This window comes from Gastrolobium bilobum, unplaced genomic scaffold (genome assembly GCF_033153095.1).
Source record: "Gastrolobium bilobum isolate Gb01-03AN ecotype WA unplaced genomic scaffold, APGP_CSIRO_Gbil_v1 utg56558, whole genome shotgun sequence".
Lineage (NCBI taxonomy): Eukaryota > Viridiplantae > Streptophyta > Magnoliopsida > Fabales > Fabaceae > Gastrolobium > Gastrolobium bilobum.
Window position 1 is genome coordinate 34,559 of NW_026895946.1, and position 22,490 is coordinate 57,048.

The 22,490-nt window shown below is 33.1% G+C and overlaps 1 protein-coding gene across 1 annotated transcript; it reads left to right on the forward strand.

Moving 5' to 3' along the window:
- Positions 1 to 8,983: 8,983 nt before the first annotated feature.
- Positions 8,984 to 17,736, forward strand: LOC133296919 (BEL1-like homeodomain protein 4). Its single transcript, XM_061495963.1, has 5 exons — positions 8,984 to 9,340; positions 9,612 to 11,103; positions 12,147 to 12,532; positions 14,418 to 14,478; positions 16,594 to 17,736. The coding sequence occupies exons 2-5, from the start codon at positions 9,718 to 9,720 to the stop codon at positions 17,233 to 17,235; spliced, it is 2,475 nt and encodes an 824-aa protein (XP_061351947.1). The 5' UTR covers positions 8,984 to 9,340; positions 9,612 to 9,717; the 3' UTR covers positions 17,236 to 17,736.
- The last annotated feature ends 4,754 nt before the right edge of the window (positions 17,737 to 22,490 follow it).

Here is a 22,490-nt window from a genome sequence, read left to right on the forward strand (position 1 = left end):
CACGAAAGCTTACCTCTTAAGCAATCAATCCAAGTCAAGTTCACACAAGCTCAATGTCCAAACACAGCAGATCACAATCTGATTTAGGACCAACAAGCATATCAACATTCATAGCTCAAAAGGATAAACATGAAGAATACGTTTTCCTTTTACGTTTTACGTCTTAAGGCTTCCCACAAAGTCATAAGCCCTTAATCTCTTGATTCTGACTTAGTTAAGTATTTACATAAGTTCAACTCCATCAAAATAGGGTCCACAAACTCATAGCTCAGTTCTGTATGAACAGTACCTTTTTGTTCCACAAAATCCCAGGATATCCGGATATATGTCGGGGGCATATCCGGATATCAATATCTGAATATTTATCGACCAAATATCTGGATATTTCACGGCAGAATGAAGTTTCTGCATTTCGCGAAGATATCCAACAAAGGTACCAACTTTTACCAATTAAATGCGTTCAAGACTCCATTTTAAGGTCTATACAGGTTCATACACATGTTAGTTACTTGCTTAACCCATTTACATGCAAAGACACCACCTTTAAATTATTTAAACTCATGATCAAGGTTAGGCAACTCACCAAAGCTTCAAACTCAGAAATGGAAGGCTCTTGGAGCTCACAACCAACTCCAAAGGTTCTGACTTGGTCCTAAAGCGAAAATGACAACACAAGCTTGCACCTTTCAACACAAAGGAAGCTCCTTGAAGCTTCACAAGCCAAGAACAAGATGACTCTCACCCAACTCTCAAACTCAGCACAAGAACCTCACACACAGCAGCTTAGAATCTCAGAAAAGGCTACCTCTCACCCTCACAAAGCCACCCACAAGTGTTTACAAGGAGGAATGTGAAGGAAAATCAGGAAAGATAGCAACTTGGTTTCAAAATGGAGAAGAGAACCCAAGGACAAGGCACCAGCTGACCAGCCTCCAAGCACTCATGTAGGATAGTGTTATGGCCTAGGGTTTAGTGCCCAAAATAAGTATTTATAGTCACTTAACCATAAAACACTCAGTATTAACTTTAAATGCTACGCATAGCATTTTAATCCCAAACTCAGGATCCTTAACCTACTCGATTTTACAAGAATTATCATATTTTTCTTATATTTTTCGCAGCACCTTTTCGTTACGCGTTTTTCCATAGCTAGTATCAGTTTCTGGCACCAGTTCTCATTATTTTAACTTGAAACTCATTTTACAAGTCCTACATATTATTCTAGTAATTATCATGTACTTATTATAATTTTCCAGGATACTTTTCCGGTACACATTTATACCGACTAGCAGAATCGGTATCTGCACTTTTCGTCAGATTATCGACTTTAAACATTATTACTCACTTACTATAATTATTAGAGCCTCATAATAATTATTAGAGTCAATTATGAAATTATCTCATTAAACTCATAATTAACTGATTAATTTCCTTAATTAACGGTGCAGGTTCTTGCAGGCTTCAAATCTTTATTATGATTCCTTTATCGCTTCTTGTGGATTTACCTTTAAAATGAGCAAGATATCAAAACATTAGCTCAATTTTCAAATCTTTATGATTTTATCATATAACACCTTGATTCCATGCAATCTACCATATAATTCTTGTAGAATTTAGCATAACAACATGGTAAACCAAGGGTTTATCAAACAACATCCTCTTGTTCGGCAATATCCACATACAACTCCAAAAAATCTTTCCTTGACTGGTTAAAAAATTCTTCCATAACCAAATAACATCTTCATCATCCACCACTTGTAAACTAATGTATTTTTCAGATTGCCATAATCTTGTCATGACATGATTGATAGATTGGTTACCTCGGAGCGCTAAATTTTGACGAATTCTCTGATGCAATTAACCAACTGTTGAGTTGCGCATGATACATGTTAGCCTGTTTTCACCTTCAATAATTACATTATACTGGCCTTCAACTTTCCTACCATTATAATATAAAACAACATGAACAGAATCAGAATGTAAACTCATTTTTAGATATATAAACAAGCAAAATAAGAGAGTATGAATAAGCTAGCAAGATTGTATGTAAGAGTAATAAGGAGTTGTGATGGAGAATAGATGTGAAGAGTGTGGAGGGGAGATGGATTTAAATAAAAGATATCTGACCCAATCATACCTAGAGTGGGCATAATACCCAACACACACGCCTAGACTGGATTTGAGTGGTCATGCCTAAGTGGGGTGTGACCTACGTGGCACTCACGCCTGAGTGAGGCGTGATCTGTGACGCTAAATCTGAGCGCGAGATCTTGCAATATATCTGTAAATAATATGAAAACAACTATAAATTCATAATTATTCATTTAAATTGCAATATTTTAATTTTTTTTGCCAGCAATTCTTCTTTATTTTTAATTATTATTATTATTTTAAGGAGAAAGATATCAAAATGCTATGCTGATTTATGTTACAAAGCTAATTAGCCAATTAACTCTTACTCTACACCATTAAAAATAAAGATTACATCACATATCGATGCTTTAAACTAAGGGCTATATTAATTTCATTTGTAGGAGAATAATTCTCTCCTATCATAGACACAATCATGGGTGGGGCCATTCATTTATAAAAAATAAGTGATGCGAAAATCGATGAATATGTAAGAAAGAACTATTCTCCAACAACACAGAAGTAGTTTTTCCCTTAAACTAATTATGCCCGTTAGCAAGTACAGAAGCAGTTTCCTTTTCCTCTTGGCCTTAATTAGCGTGCTGTTGTAATTGTCATCTCCTAGGAAAGTACAATCAATTACATAATAAAGTATGGGGAATGTTACTCTCATTTTACATGAGAGTAGCTCTCTCATGTTACAGAGAGAAATCATGTGGGACCCATCATTAAAAGATAAAAAAGAAAAAAGAAAAAAGTGGGTGAGATTTTTGATGTGAGACAACATGAGATAACTACCTCATGTAAAATGAGAGTAGTATTTCCCATAAAGTATATATTTAATTATTTATGGGGCAAATAAGAAAAGAGGAAATGAATAAGTGTTCAAAATTGTTGCGGCCAAATTAAGTACTACGTGTAACAACAATAACCGCCAAGTTTTTCAGGAAATTAAGTTAACGATCAACACTTAGGGCTTCTTTGGTACGCGGAATTTTTGAAGATTCTCGAACAAAGAAAAAATTTCTCCTCCACCAAAAACCCTAACAGAAACTTTCTGGGAAGCCACCTAGTTAATGTGATGCAAATTATACAGTCTTAAAGAAAACGTGGGCTTCGAAAGATGTACCTCACTAGCTATTTGACAAATCATATAAATATAAGCACCTATCAAGTTATTGATGAATGATGGGGTAGTGTACAATATATATATATATATATATATAGGGGCAAGATATTCTTACACCGGTGTAAGAGTTACAAGTCTTACACTCAATCTTGACCATTGATCCACTTATATCCAATGGCTCACGTTACTAAAAAATTTGAGCCCTTAGATATAAGTGAGATCAGTGGACAAGATTGAGAGTGTAACTTACACTGGTGTAAAATGATCCTAACCCATATATATATATATATATATATATATATATATATATAAGGTAAGATTCTTTGATACCTCATCTGAAAATCATTAGATCAAAAAAAATCAATGGTGTCACATGCTAAAAAATCAAAATCGTTGATCTTTTTTTGATTTAAGAGCTCTCAGATGAGGTATCACATTTTAAATTTGACACTGGTGTCAAAAGATCCTACCTATATATATATATAGGACCAGATCTTTTGACACTAAATTTTATCTGTTGATTTCCGTCAATCAACAGTTATCATTTATTAGGAATTAATATTAATTAATAAGTTTGATTACCAATAAATTATAACCTTTGATTGACAGAAATCAATGAATAGGATTGGGTATCAAATTTCAAAATTTGACACTGGTGTCAAAGGATCCTATCCCATATATAATATAGAAAGGATTAACTTACGCTTGTTTAAGAATAATAATTTTTATACTCAATCTTAATTAATTGTTAATTTTCGTCCATCAAACGACTGTAATTAATTAGATAAATCATATTAACTAATTATTAATTCTCAATAAATTATAACCATCAGATATGAAAAAAAATAATAATTAAAATTAGGTGTAAGATTTATTATTTTTATACCGGTGTAAAAAAATCATGACCTGTATATATGTGTTTGTGTGTATACTTTGGTACATTGCTCATGCATTTGTTTTTCTTATATTAATAAAAGTTGATACTAATGTTATTGGAGTTGGAGGCATGCACACATAAACAAAGCGATCAAGCTGGTGCTGTGAAATTGAAAGACAGCGCCATCAGAATGTGCATGTAATTGAGCAAACATCAGCTTTTGGTCCCAAATCTAAGTAGATGGATTTTAAATAAGAGGACCAGGAAATGGTGCCAGCGATGTACGCATTACATGATAGATATATGCATGTCAATTGATTGATGCGGGGTTATCTTATTAAAAAACAAACAAACAAACAAAACCACTTAGGTGTTTGATGTTATGCTTCAATGCACTTTAGGCGTGTGCGTGTGCGAAATGAATAAAAGGTGTTAAGATGGTGAGATTTGCACTTCTTGCTTCAAACAAAATCACATAGTGCTGCCAAAAAGGCAAAGGGTAGAGCCAATTGTTATGTGGCCTTTTAGACTTTAAAAGTTTAACCACCAAAAACAAAGGGGTGGTTCCTGTTCCTACTAACTTTCCCAAAGCAGTGGCACTTGCAACAAGAACGTGACTTTAAAACTAATCGTTACGTATAAAAGAAATCAAACTTAATAAAAAAGAAAAGGGGTGCGAGGTAGGAAGGACAAAATAAATGTTTAACACATATCAACATGCATAAGCTTGGCACGTGAGTAAAGGATAATTGGGGGATAATTAGGTTTAGGCAATGATGAAGTGGGACCCGTGCGCACGTGTGAGGGGAGAGGGTGGGGTTCACGTGACATCACAAGAAGACAGTTGGGAGAGTGGAGCAATGGAGAGGAAGAAGGTTGGTTTGTCAATTTGTCCATCAGGTTTGCAGTTAGAAAAGAAAAGCAAAGTGTTTCGTTTCCCTCCCTCAATTGAGTGTTTGAGTAATGAGTAGTGAATTGGAGTCTTAAGGTTACAGAGCTAAGTGTGGCTAGTTGCATTCAAAAGAAGATAATTTCCACTTTCTCCTATTACGTGTTCAATAGTCCTACTTGCAATCCAAGGAACCAAACAAATGTCATTTATTAATGGTATTTATTTATAATTGAATCTTCCAATTGAACCCTTCTAGTAATCAATATATTTTTCTCATTAAAAAACTAGATTTGATTAAAGCTAACCATAGTTAACACCAAAGGGTCGAGAAAATGAAGATTCTTAATATATTTATACTATCCATGGTATAAGTAAGGTGAGCTCTTTATGTATTCTTGTTAAAGTCTACACTTATATTCAAGGTTGATTGTAAACGTCAATGACTTAATTAATTGATATAAACATCTGTGTTAGATGAATATTCAAATCATGCAATTTTCTTCTTGCTTATAGTAACATAAATATTAATTGTTTGCACCAAAAAAATATATATTAATTATTGCTGCGGTTCCTTTGAACTTTCCTCATTATTATTTTTTTTAAACTAGGTCAATGAAATCTCTTGTTAGCAGCAAGTCGTACTGGTAACATATGTGTGCAAAACCCTTACTTTTTTTCTTTTTTTGGAAATTTAGGGTTTAGGGTTTGCATACAGACACATAATAAACTCCTTACTATGTGTCTATATACACACCTCATATTAAGTTACTAGCATTTATTTTCAAAAGAAAATAAGTTTAATATTGGTTTTTGTCTTGCTCATTTGATTGCAATTTTGCTAACTAGAGGAATATTGTTTCCTTACAAATTTATATAATGTTTCTAGAGGAATATTGCAATGGTAATTGATCATTTCTAGCTTTTTGTATATTAGTGTAATTATTTCAAGACATATATATGTGTACGCTTGTTTAAACATCTTTCTGTCTCTATAACTTTAACTTTTTTTTTTTTTTTTTAAATATTCCAATTGGTTTATTGCTTTGCAACTAATCCGTTTCGGGGTGAGTCCAATTTTAAGCTAAGAAAGGTAGCTAGATAATGTAAGAATCACATACGAACGACCGTGCTACCAGTTTTGTGGGAAACGGAAAACGGAGATCTGATAAGCACACAAGGGGCAAAACTATATGTGAACTTAATTATACTAGTTTTCGGATCGATGGCAACATCAATCAATTGAAACTCCATATTCATATGGGGAAATATAGCACATGCATATGCCACGCAAACTGCTAACTATAAAAAGAAAATTGATTACTCATTTCCTTTGGAACCAACATGGAAACATGTGTTTCAATAAATATTAAAATAATAATGCATCACATTGAAAAAAATATTTTTCAAACAGTTACTTCTTAAAGGAAAATCAACCAATTAAATTTGTAGAGTTAATCCTTTCAGATTAATAGAAAAAAATTAAATGAATACAAAATTCTTGCTGTTGTTTGATATGATTGGCCTAAATTAGTTCATTTATTTGGTTTGAAAAATGGGTAACCTTTACTTCTTTATTTTTCAAAATAGTTGGATACGTTTCTTTCACGAAATTTGGAAGTGGTTAAGCAATTCTTTTTACTTTTAGTTTTTAGAAGGGGGAGTTGCTGCTGAAAATGATCTAAAGGGAGTGTATATTACATAGTGCTTAGTATGTTAAAAAACACGAAGAGCTAGATCTAGCTAATATGCAATAAATTGGAAACAAAAAAAACAAACAAGTCTTTTGGGGCATATGACTATGTATATGTAATATAGCTATGATTGCAAAATTTGTAGCCCTATATTTATTGATTGGTACCATTTATGATTTCGTAGAAAATCAAACCACCACAAAAGTTGTTGATATATTAATATATATTAGTTGTATATCTTACCTTTACGTCCTAGGAAAATTTTTGAAATAAAATTATCCTTCTAGCTAAAGGAGATATATGATAACATCTTACCTTTACCTTTATTACATGAAACTTTTTAATATGTATATACCAAAATGCAAACACGCGCATTTGTAAATATATATCATTTAATTCCCAGTAAAATTAAATGGGTACCTTCCTCCATTCAATCAGGCAATCAGCAACTAACATATTATTCATAATTATCCATTCTGATGAATGATTAGAAGTTAAAGTTAGCACTTAACACCATTCCAAGATGATAATTAAATGCAAGTAAAAGAAGGCGAAACATAAAAAACACCTGTAAAAATCAAAGGCTATACCAAAAGAGAAAATGAACATGGCCATCAGTGACAGCGCCAAACCTTAAAGCGGTTATGGGTGCTTTTCATAGACTATTATGTCTCCCACACATTTAAACCTAACTTGTCTATTTTGCCCCTCCAATGGCACGTGCCATCCATCCACTTCTTTTAGCCTTCAAGGCCCCGTTTGGTACCCCGTTTTTTTTTTCAATCCCCAGGAAAACATGCTATGACAAAAATGAATCCTGTATTTGGTTTGCAGAAAAGGAAATAATTCCATAGTTCAAAGTTATTCCAGCAAAGCTTGTTGTGTATAATGTACAGTACATAAAGCAAATATGAAACTCCATAAATATGATGGAACTCTTTTGATCCCGCGGAAATAAAAATTGAGGCAGAGAATATTGACGAAACTAGCCTTCAGTAAGATGGAACAATAACATCTCACAGCAAACTTTTTTCGTTGTCTACAAAAATAACGTAAACCTGAGGTTAATTTCGTAAAATAATATCTCTTTCCCACTAATATTTTACAACTAACCAAACACACATTCAGTAAAATTAACCATAAATTTTCAGGAAAATTTTATCATACCAAAAACCTTTTACTAATATTTCAGAAAATATATATTTTCTATTATATTTTGGTAATAATTATTTCCTGGATTTAAAAGAATTTTTTCTCTACCAAACATCCCCAAGAGTTTTGATATATCGGAAGCATCAAATTTTAAGTGGTACAAATTAATAAAAATATGATAATTAATTAGAAAAAAAAAATTATACAAATATCAATCTCATGGGAATAGGACCACTAAAAAATTTTCCCTTCCTTATTTGTCCAAATGTCTTTCTTCTCCTCTTCTTTTCATACCACACTTGGCTTGGGCTATTAAATAATGAATTTGTAGTAAATGAAATGACCTCAATGTCCCTACTTGTTACTATGCTCAAAAGTCCTGTCTGCAATGATTACACAGGGTATTATGGTCATTCCAACTAATAAAAAAGATGGGGTAGTTTGGATCGTTGAGATGACTTTGTACTGACCTTATCTTTATTTTTATTCCGTAGTTTGCGTTGGTTTCCAAAGGACGTATTCAAAGTTTCAAACAATAAAATCCAACACTTGGTGATGGCATTTTGGACATTTCATGGTACTAAAACGCCAAATCCAACTTGCATTATTAGAATATTATATTTATAAATTTTTTATTTATAAATTTATCAATGTATTTCAGAAAATATAAGAATAGAGAATTATATTTTCTTGAGTACATAATTAAATTTATAAGAATTTATAAATAAAAAATTTATACATGACCTCAAGTTAAATCCTCATAAAATATTTTTAAGGAATTAACATTTAGTTTTAAAGAACAACATTGAATTATGTTATTCTAATTAAAATAATAGTATTTTATGATAAGAAAAAGAGTTACATGAAATTTATGGTGGAAGATGGGAGATTTTTTAATTTAAATATTAAATGAAAAAAATAAATGATGCCCTTCTATTAATATTATCTTTGTTGTCAATCTTAAATAAGGGAATTCTCATCATCATTTCAGTGAATATTTTCTTTTATATGTTAATTTTGTGTGATATTGAAGAAATGAAAAATAAAAAAGACATTAAAGGAGGAGATGAAGAGCAAGAACAGTGACCGCTTCCCTTTCCTTTCTCTTCTCTCTCTGAGACGCAACACCGCGTTTAGTTGTGACGGATATATGAGTTCCCACCGAAGCCTCCGTTTTTAATTATATATTGTATGCAACACCCAATCTTTCTTTTTCCACAAGGTGATTTGCAAAAACACTCACTGAGCGAAAGAGAAAGAAAGAGACGAGAGACAACACACAGCGACAACAGAGAGAGAGAGAGAGAGAGAGAGAGAGAGAGAGAGAGAGAGGAGAGAGTATATGTATGTGAGTGTGCTTGGGAGAGAGAGAGAGAGAGAGAGAAGGAATTGAAGAAGCTTTCAATACCACAGAAGGGAAAACGATGTCTGAGAGCTTTACATCCTTTCATACTCTTCACAACTAAGAGGTACATGTGTGTGTCTGTGTATGTATATATATGTACATGAGATGATCAACAAAGCTGAAAATGATAAAAGGAAAAATAAATTACCATAGGAGAGGGGCCTAACAAAGAGCTTTGTGTTTAACTGTTTATCCATTCTCTCTTTTTCTCTCACACTCTTTAAATCCTTTTTTTTTTTTTTTTCTTCTTTCTATCTTTCTCTTTCCATTTTATAATTTCAACAAGTTTCTATGTATAATTGACTTTAAGTTACATGATGTGGGTGTTTTGTCAGATTTCGCTTATATATTCAGTGGGTGATCCTTGTCTATGATCAATTCAATTATTGAGCAGTGGTTGTTACAAGTTAAGAAGATGATGATGAGAAGCAAGATCTTAACATGGGAATAGCAACACCCTCACTTCCTTCCATTCTCTCACATTCAAAGATACACCAACACCATTCATTTCCTATCTTTGACAAACAAGACTCTTCTAATTCCATGTCCCAAGATTATCACCAAGGAATCTTCACCTTCTCGAATGGATTCGAGAGATCCGCCACCGTAAATCACCAAGAACACCATTCCAAGCAGCCACAACAACAACCACCACCACCGTTAGTGGGTTTAGTAGAAGAGGAATCCGGTGGCCTCCCAGTGTACGAAACCGCAGGGATGTTATCGGAGATGTTCAATTTCACTCCCGGGGAAGCAGAATTGTTGGAGCAACAGCAACCAATGACGACGACGTTTCGATCCTCAACAAGAGTGGGCAGTGGCGAGTGGTACGGTAACAGACAAGGGATGTTAACAGTGTCGGGACCGTTGGGAGATTCGAAGAATCATCATCATCATCATCAGAGCAGTGTTCATAACCGTGACAGTAGTAGTACCAGCAGCATAGTTCACCACAACCACAACCACCATAATCATAATCATCATCAGATGTCAAGTATTAATGCAGACTCAGCAGCTGCAATGCAGCTTTTTCTCATGAACCCACAAACAAGGTCACCTTCACCATCTCATCATCATCATCATCACACAACCACAACTCCTCCTCCTCCTGCTACATCTTCCACCCTCCACATGTTACTCCCCAATCCTAATTCAACTACTTCCATGCAAGGCTTCGGTGGTGGATCCGGACCAGCAGGAGGGGCTTTTGGTCAATTCACATGGGTTCCTGACACTATTCATCAAGGAGGAGTCACAAACACAAACAACAACCCAGTTGAGATTGGAAGCGTTGTCGAAGGACAAGGTCTTTCGTTGTCCTTGTCGTCTTCTTTGCAACACTTGGAAGCTGCTAAAGCTGAGGAATTGAGGATGGGGGATAGTGGTTTTCTATATTACAATCAAGGAGGTGGTGGTGGAGGACCCTCTTACAAAAGTCTTGGGGGTCATCATCATCACCACCATCAAAACCAAGCATTGCATATACAAGGGGGAATAGGACTAGGTGTGGTGAACCACCATGGACATGTTGGGTTTGGTTCATCGTCATCATCATCATCATCCTTAGGTATGGTTAATGTGTTGAGGAATTCCAAGTATGTCAAGGCTGCTCAAGAATTGCTTGAAGAGTTTTGCAGTGTTGGGAGGGGTCAGTTCAAGAAGAACAAGTTTAGTAGACAGCTCTCAAACCCTAATTCCAATCCCGGAGGTGGTAGTGGCGGTGGTGGTGCTTCTTCATCTTCGTCAAAGGATATTCCTCCTTTGTCAGCTGCTGACAGAATTGAACATCAGAGGAGGAAGGTCAAACTTCTAACCATGCTTGATGAGGCATGTAATCTTTCTCTTTCTCTTTCGTTCTCAACTTCTTTCATCCATCAAGAGTCAAGGTCCCCCATTATCTTTGTTTTCATTTTTTAAATTTTTCTTATTTGTTTTTGTCCATTAATAAAACACAATCTTCCAACAAGTATCTTGAATTCCAGAAGGGAAAAAGCCGGCTGGTATAGTAGGGTTCCACTCCTTTAGGATCAGTAGGTAAGGATTTGATCTTATTTTAATCGAAACTCATTTTTTAATCCTCCGATTCGATTGGTGGGAAGATTTTATAGTACTTTGAGATTTTTATTTTATTTTAAAAAAAATTAAAAAATGTTTGGTGAAAGTGTGAAACTGGGACACTAGTATTATAGGAGAATACGTCCATCAAGAAGTGACGTTTCTTCTGATTATTAAGACAGACCACAACAGAAGGAAGCCACTCCCACCAATCATTTATATTACATTGCAAGTTGTTAGAAATGCCACTGTTCCCTCATATCGATAACCCATCATAGTAATATTGCAATGAAAACCTTTGTTCATATATCATATGACCTAGGAGGATCACCGATCAGGAGAGGCGTCTTTTTTATTTTCTTAACTTTTTTTAATTTAATATTTTTATAACTATTTGTTTACACGGAAAAAAGCACAAGGACATTCTTTATTAGCATTCACAGTTTATATATACCTCCATAGCTGTTTTTATTTTAAATTCAGAAAGAAAAATTTCTGACCAAATTCAAATACTTAAGTGAGAAGTTGAGCACATCTATATATACACACACACACGTGTGTTTTTGTTTCAATATTTGCATGGGTTAATTCTCATATATCTCATTTTTAATTAAACTATACATGCCTATTTCTTTCCTCAATTAATACTTGGTTGGTCCATCCATTTTATCACTAACCGCACAATGGATGAGTAAATGAGAACATGCATGTACTTATCTATCTTCTACCTGTTACAAGTGGGTCTTTCAACATTTAATTGTAATAATTAATAACCGTATTATGATTCATTCAAGAAGGTTCTTCGGGTTTTACAGGTGGATAGGAAATACAGCCACTATTGCGAACAAATGCATATGGTGGTGAACTCATTTGATCTGGTGATGGGTTTTGGTGCTGCGGTTCCATACACTGCATTAGCTCAGAAAGCAATGTCTCGTCATTTTCGGTGTCTAAAGGATGCAATATCAGCGCAACTGAAGCAAACTTGTGAGGTGCTGGGTGAAAAAGATGGGGTGGGAACTTCAGGTTTGACCAAAGGAGAGACCCCAAGGCTTAAGATGCTTGAACAAAGCCTAAGACAGCAAAGAGCCTTCCACCAGATGGGGATGATGGAGCAAGAAGCATGGAGACCCCAGAGAGGATTGCCTGAACGCTCTGTCAACATTTTGAGAGCCTGGCTTTTTGAGCATTTTCTTCACCCGTACGTTCTCTCTCTCTCTCTCTCTCTCTCTCTCTCTCTCTCTCTCTCTCTCATTATTAGTTACATACAAAACAAGTCATACTTAGAATTGACCAGGTTGAGAATCTTCACATTTTTATTTTTGGTTATATCTTTTTAATTTAATATCACACTACCCTACCCTGAGTAAATTTTGGAGGAGGAAACGTAAAAGTAAACTAAATCACTCCCTTTAAATTCGGACTAGCCATGTTAAAGGTAAGGATAATTTTTGTACACAACCTTATACCTTATCTTATAGAGAGACGGATTACAGGATGTTTTAATCATTAAAGAATAATTTTATCATTACTCCAAATTTGTCCTCAATTTTCAACTAAAAAAATCGATTTGAAAAAAATTTGTAGCATAAGTAAATCGCCATAGTCTTTGAATTCTTGAAACATGAATGTAACTTAGGGTAAGATATTGTATGGGTAGGAGGGTTTCCTTTAACTTAGATGATTAGTAGAGAAATGTGATCTATTGGACTTAAAAAGAAGAGAAAAGGAAGTTAATATTGCAAGATTTTGAGGGAGAGGGATACCATGATATTATGATATTGAATATAAATAATAGGGTAAAAAAAAAAAAAGATAACACAAATACGGTAGATACCGTGATGAATAACTGGAAAAAAGTAGCAGAGCTACCGTTAATTAACAAAGGGGAAAAAAAAAAAAAAAGTAGTGGCAGAGGGAAAGACGGAAAGAGAGAATCTAAAAGCCATTATTCATGTGTCGTATGTATACGATCCTTTAGAACAGTCATTAATATTGCAGTGTCTTGGGATGTTAGCTCGCCAGGTAAAAGCTGTAAAAGATACATTACATGCATGTAAGCTTCCCTTTGTTTTAACTGCAAATTTTTTAGTATAAGTTACACTCTCTCTTAGTCTTGTACGTTAATCTCACTTATATTTTAGAGTTCAAATTTTTTAATAATGTAAGTCATTGGATACAAATAAATTAATGGTCAATATTGAATATAAAACTTCTAACTCTTACACCGGAGTAAGAATATCTTACCCTATATAAAAATAGAAATTTCATATTATATAAAATAAATTTTATTTGTTATGTATGTATAAAAGTATGTGAGGTCTATATTTTTTTTCTCTCTCTATTCTTCTCACATAATTCCATAATTTTTATGTGTGTATAAGATAAATTATCTCCTATAATATATAAAACATATATATATAGGGGAGGGTTACGTTTATAAATTTTTTTGTTTACAATTCTTACAACCTCAACTATATTCTATCGGGAGTACACTATTGGAGAGTATACTCTCGAGAGAACATAATTGAGGTTGTAAGAGTTATAAACAAAAAAAATGGTAAACGTAACATGCCCTATATATATATATATATATATATATATATATATATATATATATATATATATATATATATATATATACACGGAGGATTATATTTACAAACTGTTTGTTTACAAACTACACTATATTTTTCTGAAAGAACTCCAGGTTACACTATATTCTCTTATCCTGAGAGTACAAAATGTAATTTATAAAAATTTATAAAAAAAAACTTATAAACAAATCATTTTCCTAAATATATTAAAGAAAACATAGCCCAAAAGACCGAATTAAATTAGATGATCAAGTGGGATAAAGTAAAAAGAGTGGTTGGTCAGTGTGAATGTGAACTGGGAACAGCGATCAACTTTACTTGTGCAATGGCAGCTAGGACGTTGATCTTTCTTTCTTTTCTCTTAGATTCTCCCGCCAAGGAAGGGACAGAAAGAAAGGTTTTATACTCAGCTAAGTGTACAGAAAGCTCGGTGTCTCTTTATACGGTTATGGCAAGGACATTGATGTCATTTTCTGGTCTCTTTCTCAGGTACCCAAGCGATGCAGATAAGCATCTGTTGGCACGACAGACTGGCCTATCGAGAAATCAGGTTCGTCCCCTCCACTCTTTGCTTTCCACAATTCATCAAAGTAGACACACGAGAGAGAGAGAGAGAGAGAACCGCACTATTTTATTTTATTTTATTTTTGTTAGTCTCTCTGTAATTAATTAATTACATGCACGGACCACATAAGAATAAAGAAAAAAAAATGAAAGTAATGTTCGTGGATGGAATAAGGGACCAGCAGTAAGTTCAGATGTAACTTATATGGTTTTGGGTTTTGTTTCTTTGGTTTCTTCTGTCTTTTCTCTTCCCTTTAGACAAAGACAAACACAAACGCGCATTGTTTCTTTTTCCTCTATTATGTCTTCCAATTTTTCTTTTTCTTTTTTCAATTTTCTTTTTACTTCGGATTCTTTTCCTTCATCACATAAATTTGAATTTGAAAGAGCAGGCTTAAAGAGATAAAAGATTGATGTTTTGCTGTTTTTCTCATAAAACAAAAATGAAAAGTTTGCTGTTCTCGAATCTTGCTCACTCATTTTCTCTCTCATATCATCAATTGGCTTCACTTCACCCAACTACACAATAGGGACCATAAATAAGGGAAATAAATGGTGTTCGGAGATATTGTAATCTCTTCGTGGTAAAGTCCAGAATAGATCTTTTTACGTGGAAAAGTGATCATTTAATCATGTTATTTAATCACAATCACTTAGTGATGATAAGATGAGAGAGAAGAAAATATATAATTTTAAATGAGTGATTGTGATTAAATAACATAACTACATCACTACTTTTTGACATGAAAAGATCCAAATCCAAATTCCTCAAATTTATGCCTTCTTTACTCAGCTAATTAATGCCATATTACTACATATTCGTGGAACTTCAATTTCGTCTGCTAACTCATTTATGTTATTTTATTTTTCTTTCAAATTTACATAATCAGGTGGTTTAGAATATCACATTCCCATAAGATAAGGTCCATTATTGATTTTCATTTGACACGTTCTATCTGAATCATTAATGTCTTCTTTTGTACACAAAAACTGTCAGACACATAAAGACAGCTCAAAACTAAATTTCCACAATGATATTACCTTACTCCATAAAAATATGGTGTCCATTATTTTCGTTAAACAGTACTTTTCTCCTGTATCTTCCTAATGGTTTTTTGTGCATCTGCATATTCTGCACTAAGAGTGTACCTTGTATATTCCCTGAAACACCTAAAATCCAAAAGCTACTGCTACCTTTGAACACATGTAATTTGAGAGGAATAAAAAACGCCTATTAACTCCCTACCCCGTACCTATATATATGCCTACACCCTATAATAGTCAGGGATATATGTGGTGAAGGACTAGACTTCTGGAGTTTATAGACACATAAGGTCATACAAAGTACTGTCCTAGCTTCTAAGAAGAAACTGATGATAAATAGTTTTGTCTGTTAGAGACTATATATATGTATAATTGCATTATCATTCAAATCTGTCATTTTACAGTCCTGTATGTCACACCACACAGAAGATACTTCCAGGGCCTAATCACAATTTATCATGGAGGGACAAACAACAATGAGTCAGAAAGCTTTCTTTTTTTGTTTCTTTTTTTTTTCCTTGTGCTGATTATATTATATATTGAATTATTGAAATTATATATTTACTTACAGCAATATACTGTAAGTGTTTTTAAATATGTTATTTGTACCCACTAAAATTTCAATTTACATAATTTTTATGTTGATTACAGATAATTCAATTATCAATTAATAAAAAAAATATAAAATGTTTAACGAATTAGTAATCTGTTACCAGATAATTGAGATTCATTAAACAATTTATATAGCTTGTTAACTAATTTATTGAGTTATAACTAATTAGAATAAAAATAATGCAAAATTTTCCTTTTCATTATGACGTGTTAAATGAATGTTTAAATGTGACTATTTGGCAAAGACATGTGTGTGCACTTATTATATATACTAATACGCATAATGTTTGAATTAGAATAATTTGTGATTCTCTGAATTTCTTTGTAAGTCACACTTTAAAACGTCGTAGCACAGTTATTAATATGTACACCATTATACTGTAAATTATGAATAGCGTCAATGAATATTGAGAAGCCTTGGATGGATTGAACGTGCATGTTTCAGGTATCAAACTGGTTCATAAATGCCAGGGTTCGTTTGTGGAAACCCATGGTGGAAGATATGTACCAACAAGAACTTAAAGAAGCAGAGGGAGGAGCAGAAGAGAGAGAAAGGAACCAAAGCAAAAGCAGTAGCAGCAACAACAGTAGTGGCCACCTAGCACAAACTCCAACACCCTCAACCACAGCATCAACAGCAACAGCGCCACCACCACCACCCCCAACAACAACAACGACGACACAAACAACAGCACCAACAGGCAAAAGATCCGATATCAATGCAAACGAAAGCGACCCTTCACTCGCAGCATTTAATAGACAAGGCTTCTCGGAAAACAAAGCAAAGCAATCCCCCTCTACCACCGTCACCAACACCATTATGGCTCCTAACACCGCCACCAGAGCCACCGCCTCTGAGGTGGCGCCACCTGTGCCCCAGGGTTTCGACTCTGACGATTCGTGTCGGCATGGAACATTGGTTACAGCAGAATATGGGACCACCGCTTCTGCTACTTCTGACATTGGTGCTACTCTCATTAGGTTTGGGACCACCGCCGGTGACGTGTCACTCACCTTAGGGTTACGCCACGCCGGGAACATCCCTGAGAAAACAACTTTCTCTGTTAGGGACTTTGGGGGCATTTAAACTTCCCTTTATTACTTCACATGACATAATAATAATAATAATACGTATATATAGGAGGTTGCTTTATTATAGTTTTATGATATATATATATATATATATATATTAAAAAAAAACCATTTTTTTTTCACCTTTAATTTCTCTCATATTCCTCCCTCTTTAATTTGCATTTTGTGGAAGGAAAGGAAGAAGGGAATACGATATGAGAAATTAAACGTAGCCTGATAACACTGATTATGTTATCAGCTAGCTAGATAGCTCTGTGATTATTTATAGGAAAATGTACTTCTCCGATTGTTGTAGATTTTTTTTTTTTGCAGCAACTCATAGAAAGTCATGATATTTATGTGGATCCTAATTTTTTTTTTAAATGCTAGAATCCATATATGGATCCTATTGAAAATGTGATTGCTGCAAAAAATTTATCTGTAGCAACAGTAGTAAGTCACGAACCCTTATTTATATAACTGTATAATACTAGCCTAGTTTGCATGTCTTTTCGTTTTTACCACTTATATGTACTTAATTAAGGTTTTGTACCTTTAGGACTTGATATAATTAATAGAATAATTAACAAGTTTTTATATTTCTCATATGTAGAGCCAGATTGATAGTCTTGTATAAAAATAATATATGCTGTCCTGATCTTCAATTCGATTTCCCATTTGTTATAATGCGAAGTAATGAAAGAGCTAAATTATCTTAAGCATATTGCGGCAATCATGCATATCAAAATATGCATGCTCTCTATTATATTTCGCAGCCGCTTTTGTGTTCTCTAATTGTGAAGGATGCAACAATAAGTTATTTTGACAATATACCCTATATATATTCCTTAATAAAATTCTAGGACATTTCCTTTGGTAGTGATTAAAAAGATAAAGTTGAAACGGTCGAATCTTTCATCTTTTTTAAAAGAGAAAAAGAATATAATCATAGTTTTCGGTGACCTGTTTATCTTGTCTTCAAAATATTTTAAGATTTGATTCATTGTAGAACTCACCTAAATAAAATATAAATTGTAAAGATAAATACTACTTATTAATATAATTTCCATTAACACATAAGCTGAGAATTGGTTGCTTATGAATTTATGCATAAGGAAAAATCAAATCCCCACAACATGAAACCATACTAAATCTCCAGATTAGGACGGTTTATTGGATACATATATACACCTACAACTTGTCAATTCCGTTTCTGTTATATGTAGTTAATATGTTTACTGTGTAGAAATTAATATACGGAATTCGATGTATACGTAAACAAAGGCCACATGTTTGTTCCGTAAAAACTAATACAAAAACTTGCAAAGCAACAAGTACTTCCCACCTAATATCTTTCTTGCGGTTTGAGAAACTCCTCGTTTTTCCAACCGAAAGTTAGCCTCATCGCCCTCGAATTGATTTATTAGGTTGTTCTGCAGCACCGATCAAGGTTGCTTTTTGAATATTCAGCTATACATGATTTTCACATGTATTATTCTTTAATAGAATACTAAGGCATTTTCGAATGTTCTTTCTAAAAACAGTATTTTTGTTTTTAGAAGAAAAAAATTATTTGATAAGCCTGTTTTATTTAAAAAAAAAAAGTAACTATTTTTTATTTTAGAATTATTAGAGAGATATAAAATAATTAATTTAGTCTCACTCATTGCCTTAAGATTTTGGGTTGAAGTGGCGCTTATCATGGTATTAGAGCTTTAATGACTAAAAGGTTACGAGTTCGATTCTCACTGCGCCTACTTTCAGGTGGAATTAAGAAAAGCACAAGACAGACAAAAAAAGATGGGCTTATGCAGCACAAGACAGACCAAAAAAAATGGACTTGTGTCATATCCATGTTTCAAGCCCAAAGAATACTTACGTGAGGGGAGTGTTAGAGAGATATAAAAAAATTAATTTAACTTCACCCAATACCTTAAGGTTTGTTTTGTGTTTTGACTTTAAACTTTCGAAACAAAAAAAAAAACACATAAAACATATGTTTTCATTTTCCATAATTTTTCTCCAAAACAATTTTAAGAAAAAAGAAAAATAAACAGAACACAATCAAATAAACTCTAAATTTATGGTATTTTTGTGCCCAAAAGAATACGTTTTGCGATTTGCGCAAAACATGTGGAATAGCTAGCTAGAGAGTTACGCACGCGGCTGTGAAAAAAAATTCAAAATAAACCAATAACCATTTGTTCAGGTGACAAGAAGTTTAATTTGTTTCCTTAATTATTAGTCTTGAGGGAATGCATAAAATAATATTGACAGAGTCACCCGTAATATAGGTACGATAGTATTCGAAATGGATTATTTAATAAGAAGCCTTATATATGCACCCTCTCACTATAATTTTTTTTAATAAGGTTAGTAATTTAAGAAATAAAATTCAAAGGGAGAGTTATATATGCACCCTCTCACTATAAATTGGCTTCGGTCATAAGGCTATTTTGTACAAACAAGTAACATATTTTGTGAATTGCAAATAGTCGGGCAAAAAATCCGTAATAATGTTATTTTTCAAATGTATCTCCATACTAAAACACATTTGAAAAGAATGGCCATACTAGAGCAGTCAAACACGTAGGTTTGACTGACGAGATAAGTCCCGCCAGTGAGAAAGACGAGATCAGAAGCCACGTAGGAAGCCCAACCAATCGCGTCAGTCCATGTCACGTGTTTTCCACGTATCCCGCCACCTGTTGTGACATGTATCAGTCCCGCCATGTCAGTTGGCGAGACTAAGCCACGTGTGTGACACATCCGCAGTTCTTGTGACGCGTTCCAGCCACCCCAAATACTAATAAAAAAAAGAATTACTATTAAATCATGCCAATTACATTAATTATATTGTCCTAAAGCATTTTTTGCAACATTTTAATGTTAATAAATTATTTTGTATTAAAATTCATTTACTAATAATTATTAAAAGAACCATTTCATTTTACTAATAATTATTAAAACAAATTTACTAATAAATATTAAAACAAATTTACTAATTAACATATGCATTTACTAAAAAAACAAATTTATTAATATTTTGCCGACCAAACACGGTGGCATGAAAGTAACTGAAAACAAATAAAATGAAAGTTATAAATTTGTTTTTTTTAATTAGTAAATAGTGGCTCATTTGTTTGCGTAATTAATAAATAAAATAAATATTAATATTAATCAAATATAATAATTATAACATACCTGCATATGTTAACTTAGTCATCATTAGTTTAATAATTAAATAATAATCATGTCATTAAAGCCCTTTTCAAATATTCTGCATTAATTAAGAAAAATAATTTTAGAATCCTTAGTAGGCATCAAAAAATTATTCCTAAGATAATTATTGAGGAATAATTATTAATCAATGTAATTTTGGCTTTTGGTAAACAGTGATTAATGTCATAATTATGTTGTAATTTTAATTAGTGACCTGATTAATAGTAATCATATTGAAATTTACAATGCTTTAAAAACCATGTTAGAAAACTAAGTTGTTAATATTGAAAATTATAAACATTAATCTGAAATAGTAATTTAGATTGAATATATATATCATAATTACAATTATTAATTATTGAAATCGTAATAATTGTTTTAATAATTATATAATTGCAGATCTCATGTTAATGAATAAAACCTAAGAAAAAACATATTAAGTTGATTTAATAACTATTAAAAAGGTAAATAAATAGCCATTACCATTTATTGAATTAGTTAAATATTATTCATGCTATTAAATCTTTTATACAAAATAATTTATTAACATTACAATGTTGCAAAAAATGCTTTAGGACAATATAATTAATGTAATTGGCATGATTTAATAGTAATTCATTTTTTTATTAGTATTTGGGGTGGCTGGAACGCGTCACAAGAACTGCGGATGTGTCGCACACGTGGCTTAGTCTCGCCAACTGACATGGCGGGACTGGTACATGTCACAACAGGTGGCGGGATACGTGGAAAACACGTGACATGGACTGACGCGATTGGTTGGGCTTCCTACGTGGCTTCTGATCTCGTCTTTCTCACTGGCGGGACTTATCTCGTCAGTCAAACTTACGTGTTTGACTGCTCTAGTATGGCCATTCTTTTCAAATGTGTTTTAGGATGGAGATACATTTGAAAAATAACATTAGTACGGATTTTTTGCCCAAATAGTCGTGATAATCATGGATCAATGCTTGCAATAGACTGCTTTGAGCAGCTAAATTGAACGGTCTTATCTATGACAATGAGTGAGTTATTTGGTTGGTGTTATTGTGGCTAGCTAGCTCAAAAGTTTAATTTAATTTTGCTCTTTATAGTAATACTAAATTTCTATGGTAATTTTGGTTCTCATAGTGACATGAGATGTTGATGTGTTGGAATAGAAAACGATGTGTGTTAAACTTTTAACTTTCTTGATGCATTAACATTTAACATCAAGAGGGAGATGGTAGGGTCCTTGATTCATTAACATTTAACACCAAGATAGAGAAGGTAGGGTCCTATGCAGAGACACATTATTGTAGATTCATGAACATTTAAGACCGCAAGATGGAGAAGATGGGGGGTTCCACACCATAAGACCACACCCTAATCGATTATGAAGGGAATCCCCACTACAGAATGGTTTATTTGTCTTGTCTGGCTGTGCAACACAACACTTGCACATTCAATGGGAAGAGAAGACATCCAAAATTTTGATATTGGGGCCCAATGACCCCACTCTTCTGAGCACCAATGAGCACGTTGCAGAGGGAAGATATACAAACAAATTGGGCTGGGCCCCTCATTTGCCGTATGCCAGAATGAAGAGAAGGTACCCATCGATCAGAGACTCAAATGCTCAATAGGTGGGTCCCCAATGAAAATTCTTATAAATAAAGATGAAACGAGAGGGACTAAAAATTAAAGTAAATCCAAGAATTAACTATTATATCAAAATAAATATTGTTAACCATCAAATTAAGACCAGGATACAGAATTTTATTTTGGATAATAATATCGTAACAAAAAATGGTCCGAAGGTGCATGCATGATATTGTTCCCAAAAATATTTCTTCCTTATTTTTTAATTTGTAGAATAAAAATGGTTAAAAATAATTCGTAATAAAATTATTTTATTTTTTTTAGGAAATAAACCACTACTCCAGAAGAATAAATAGACTCCACAAATAAGAATTTTTTATTTTTTTCCTTCACACACTATTTATTAAATACAGATATCGTAAAATGTATTATTATAATTGAATATATATTATTCACTAATACACATTCTCT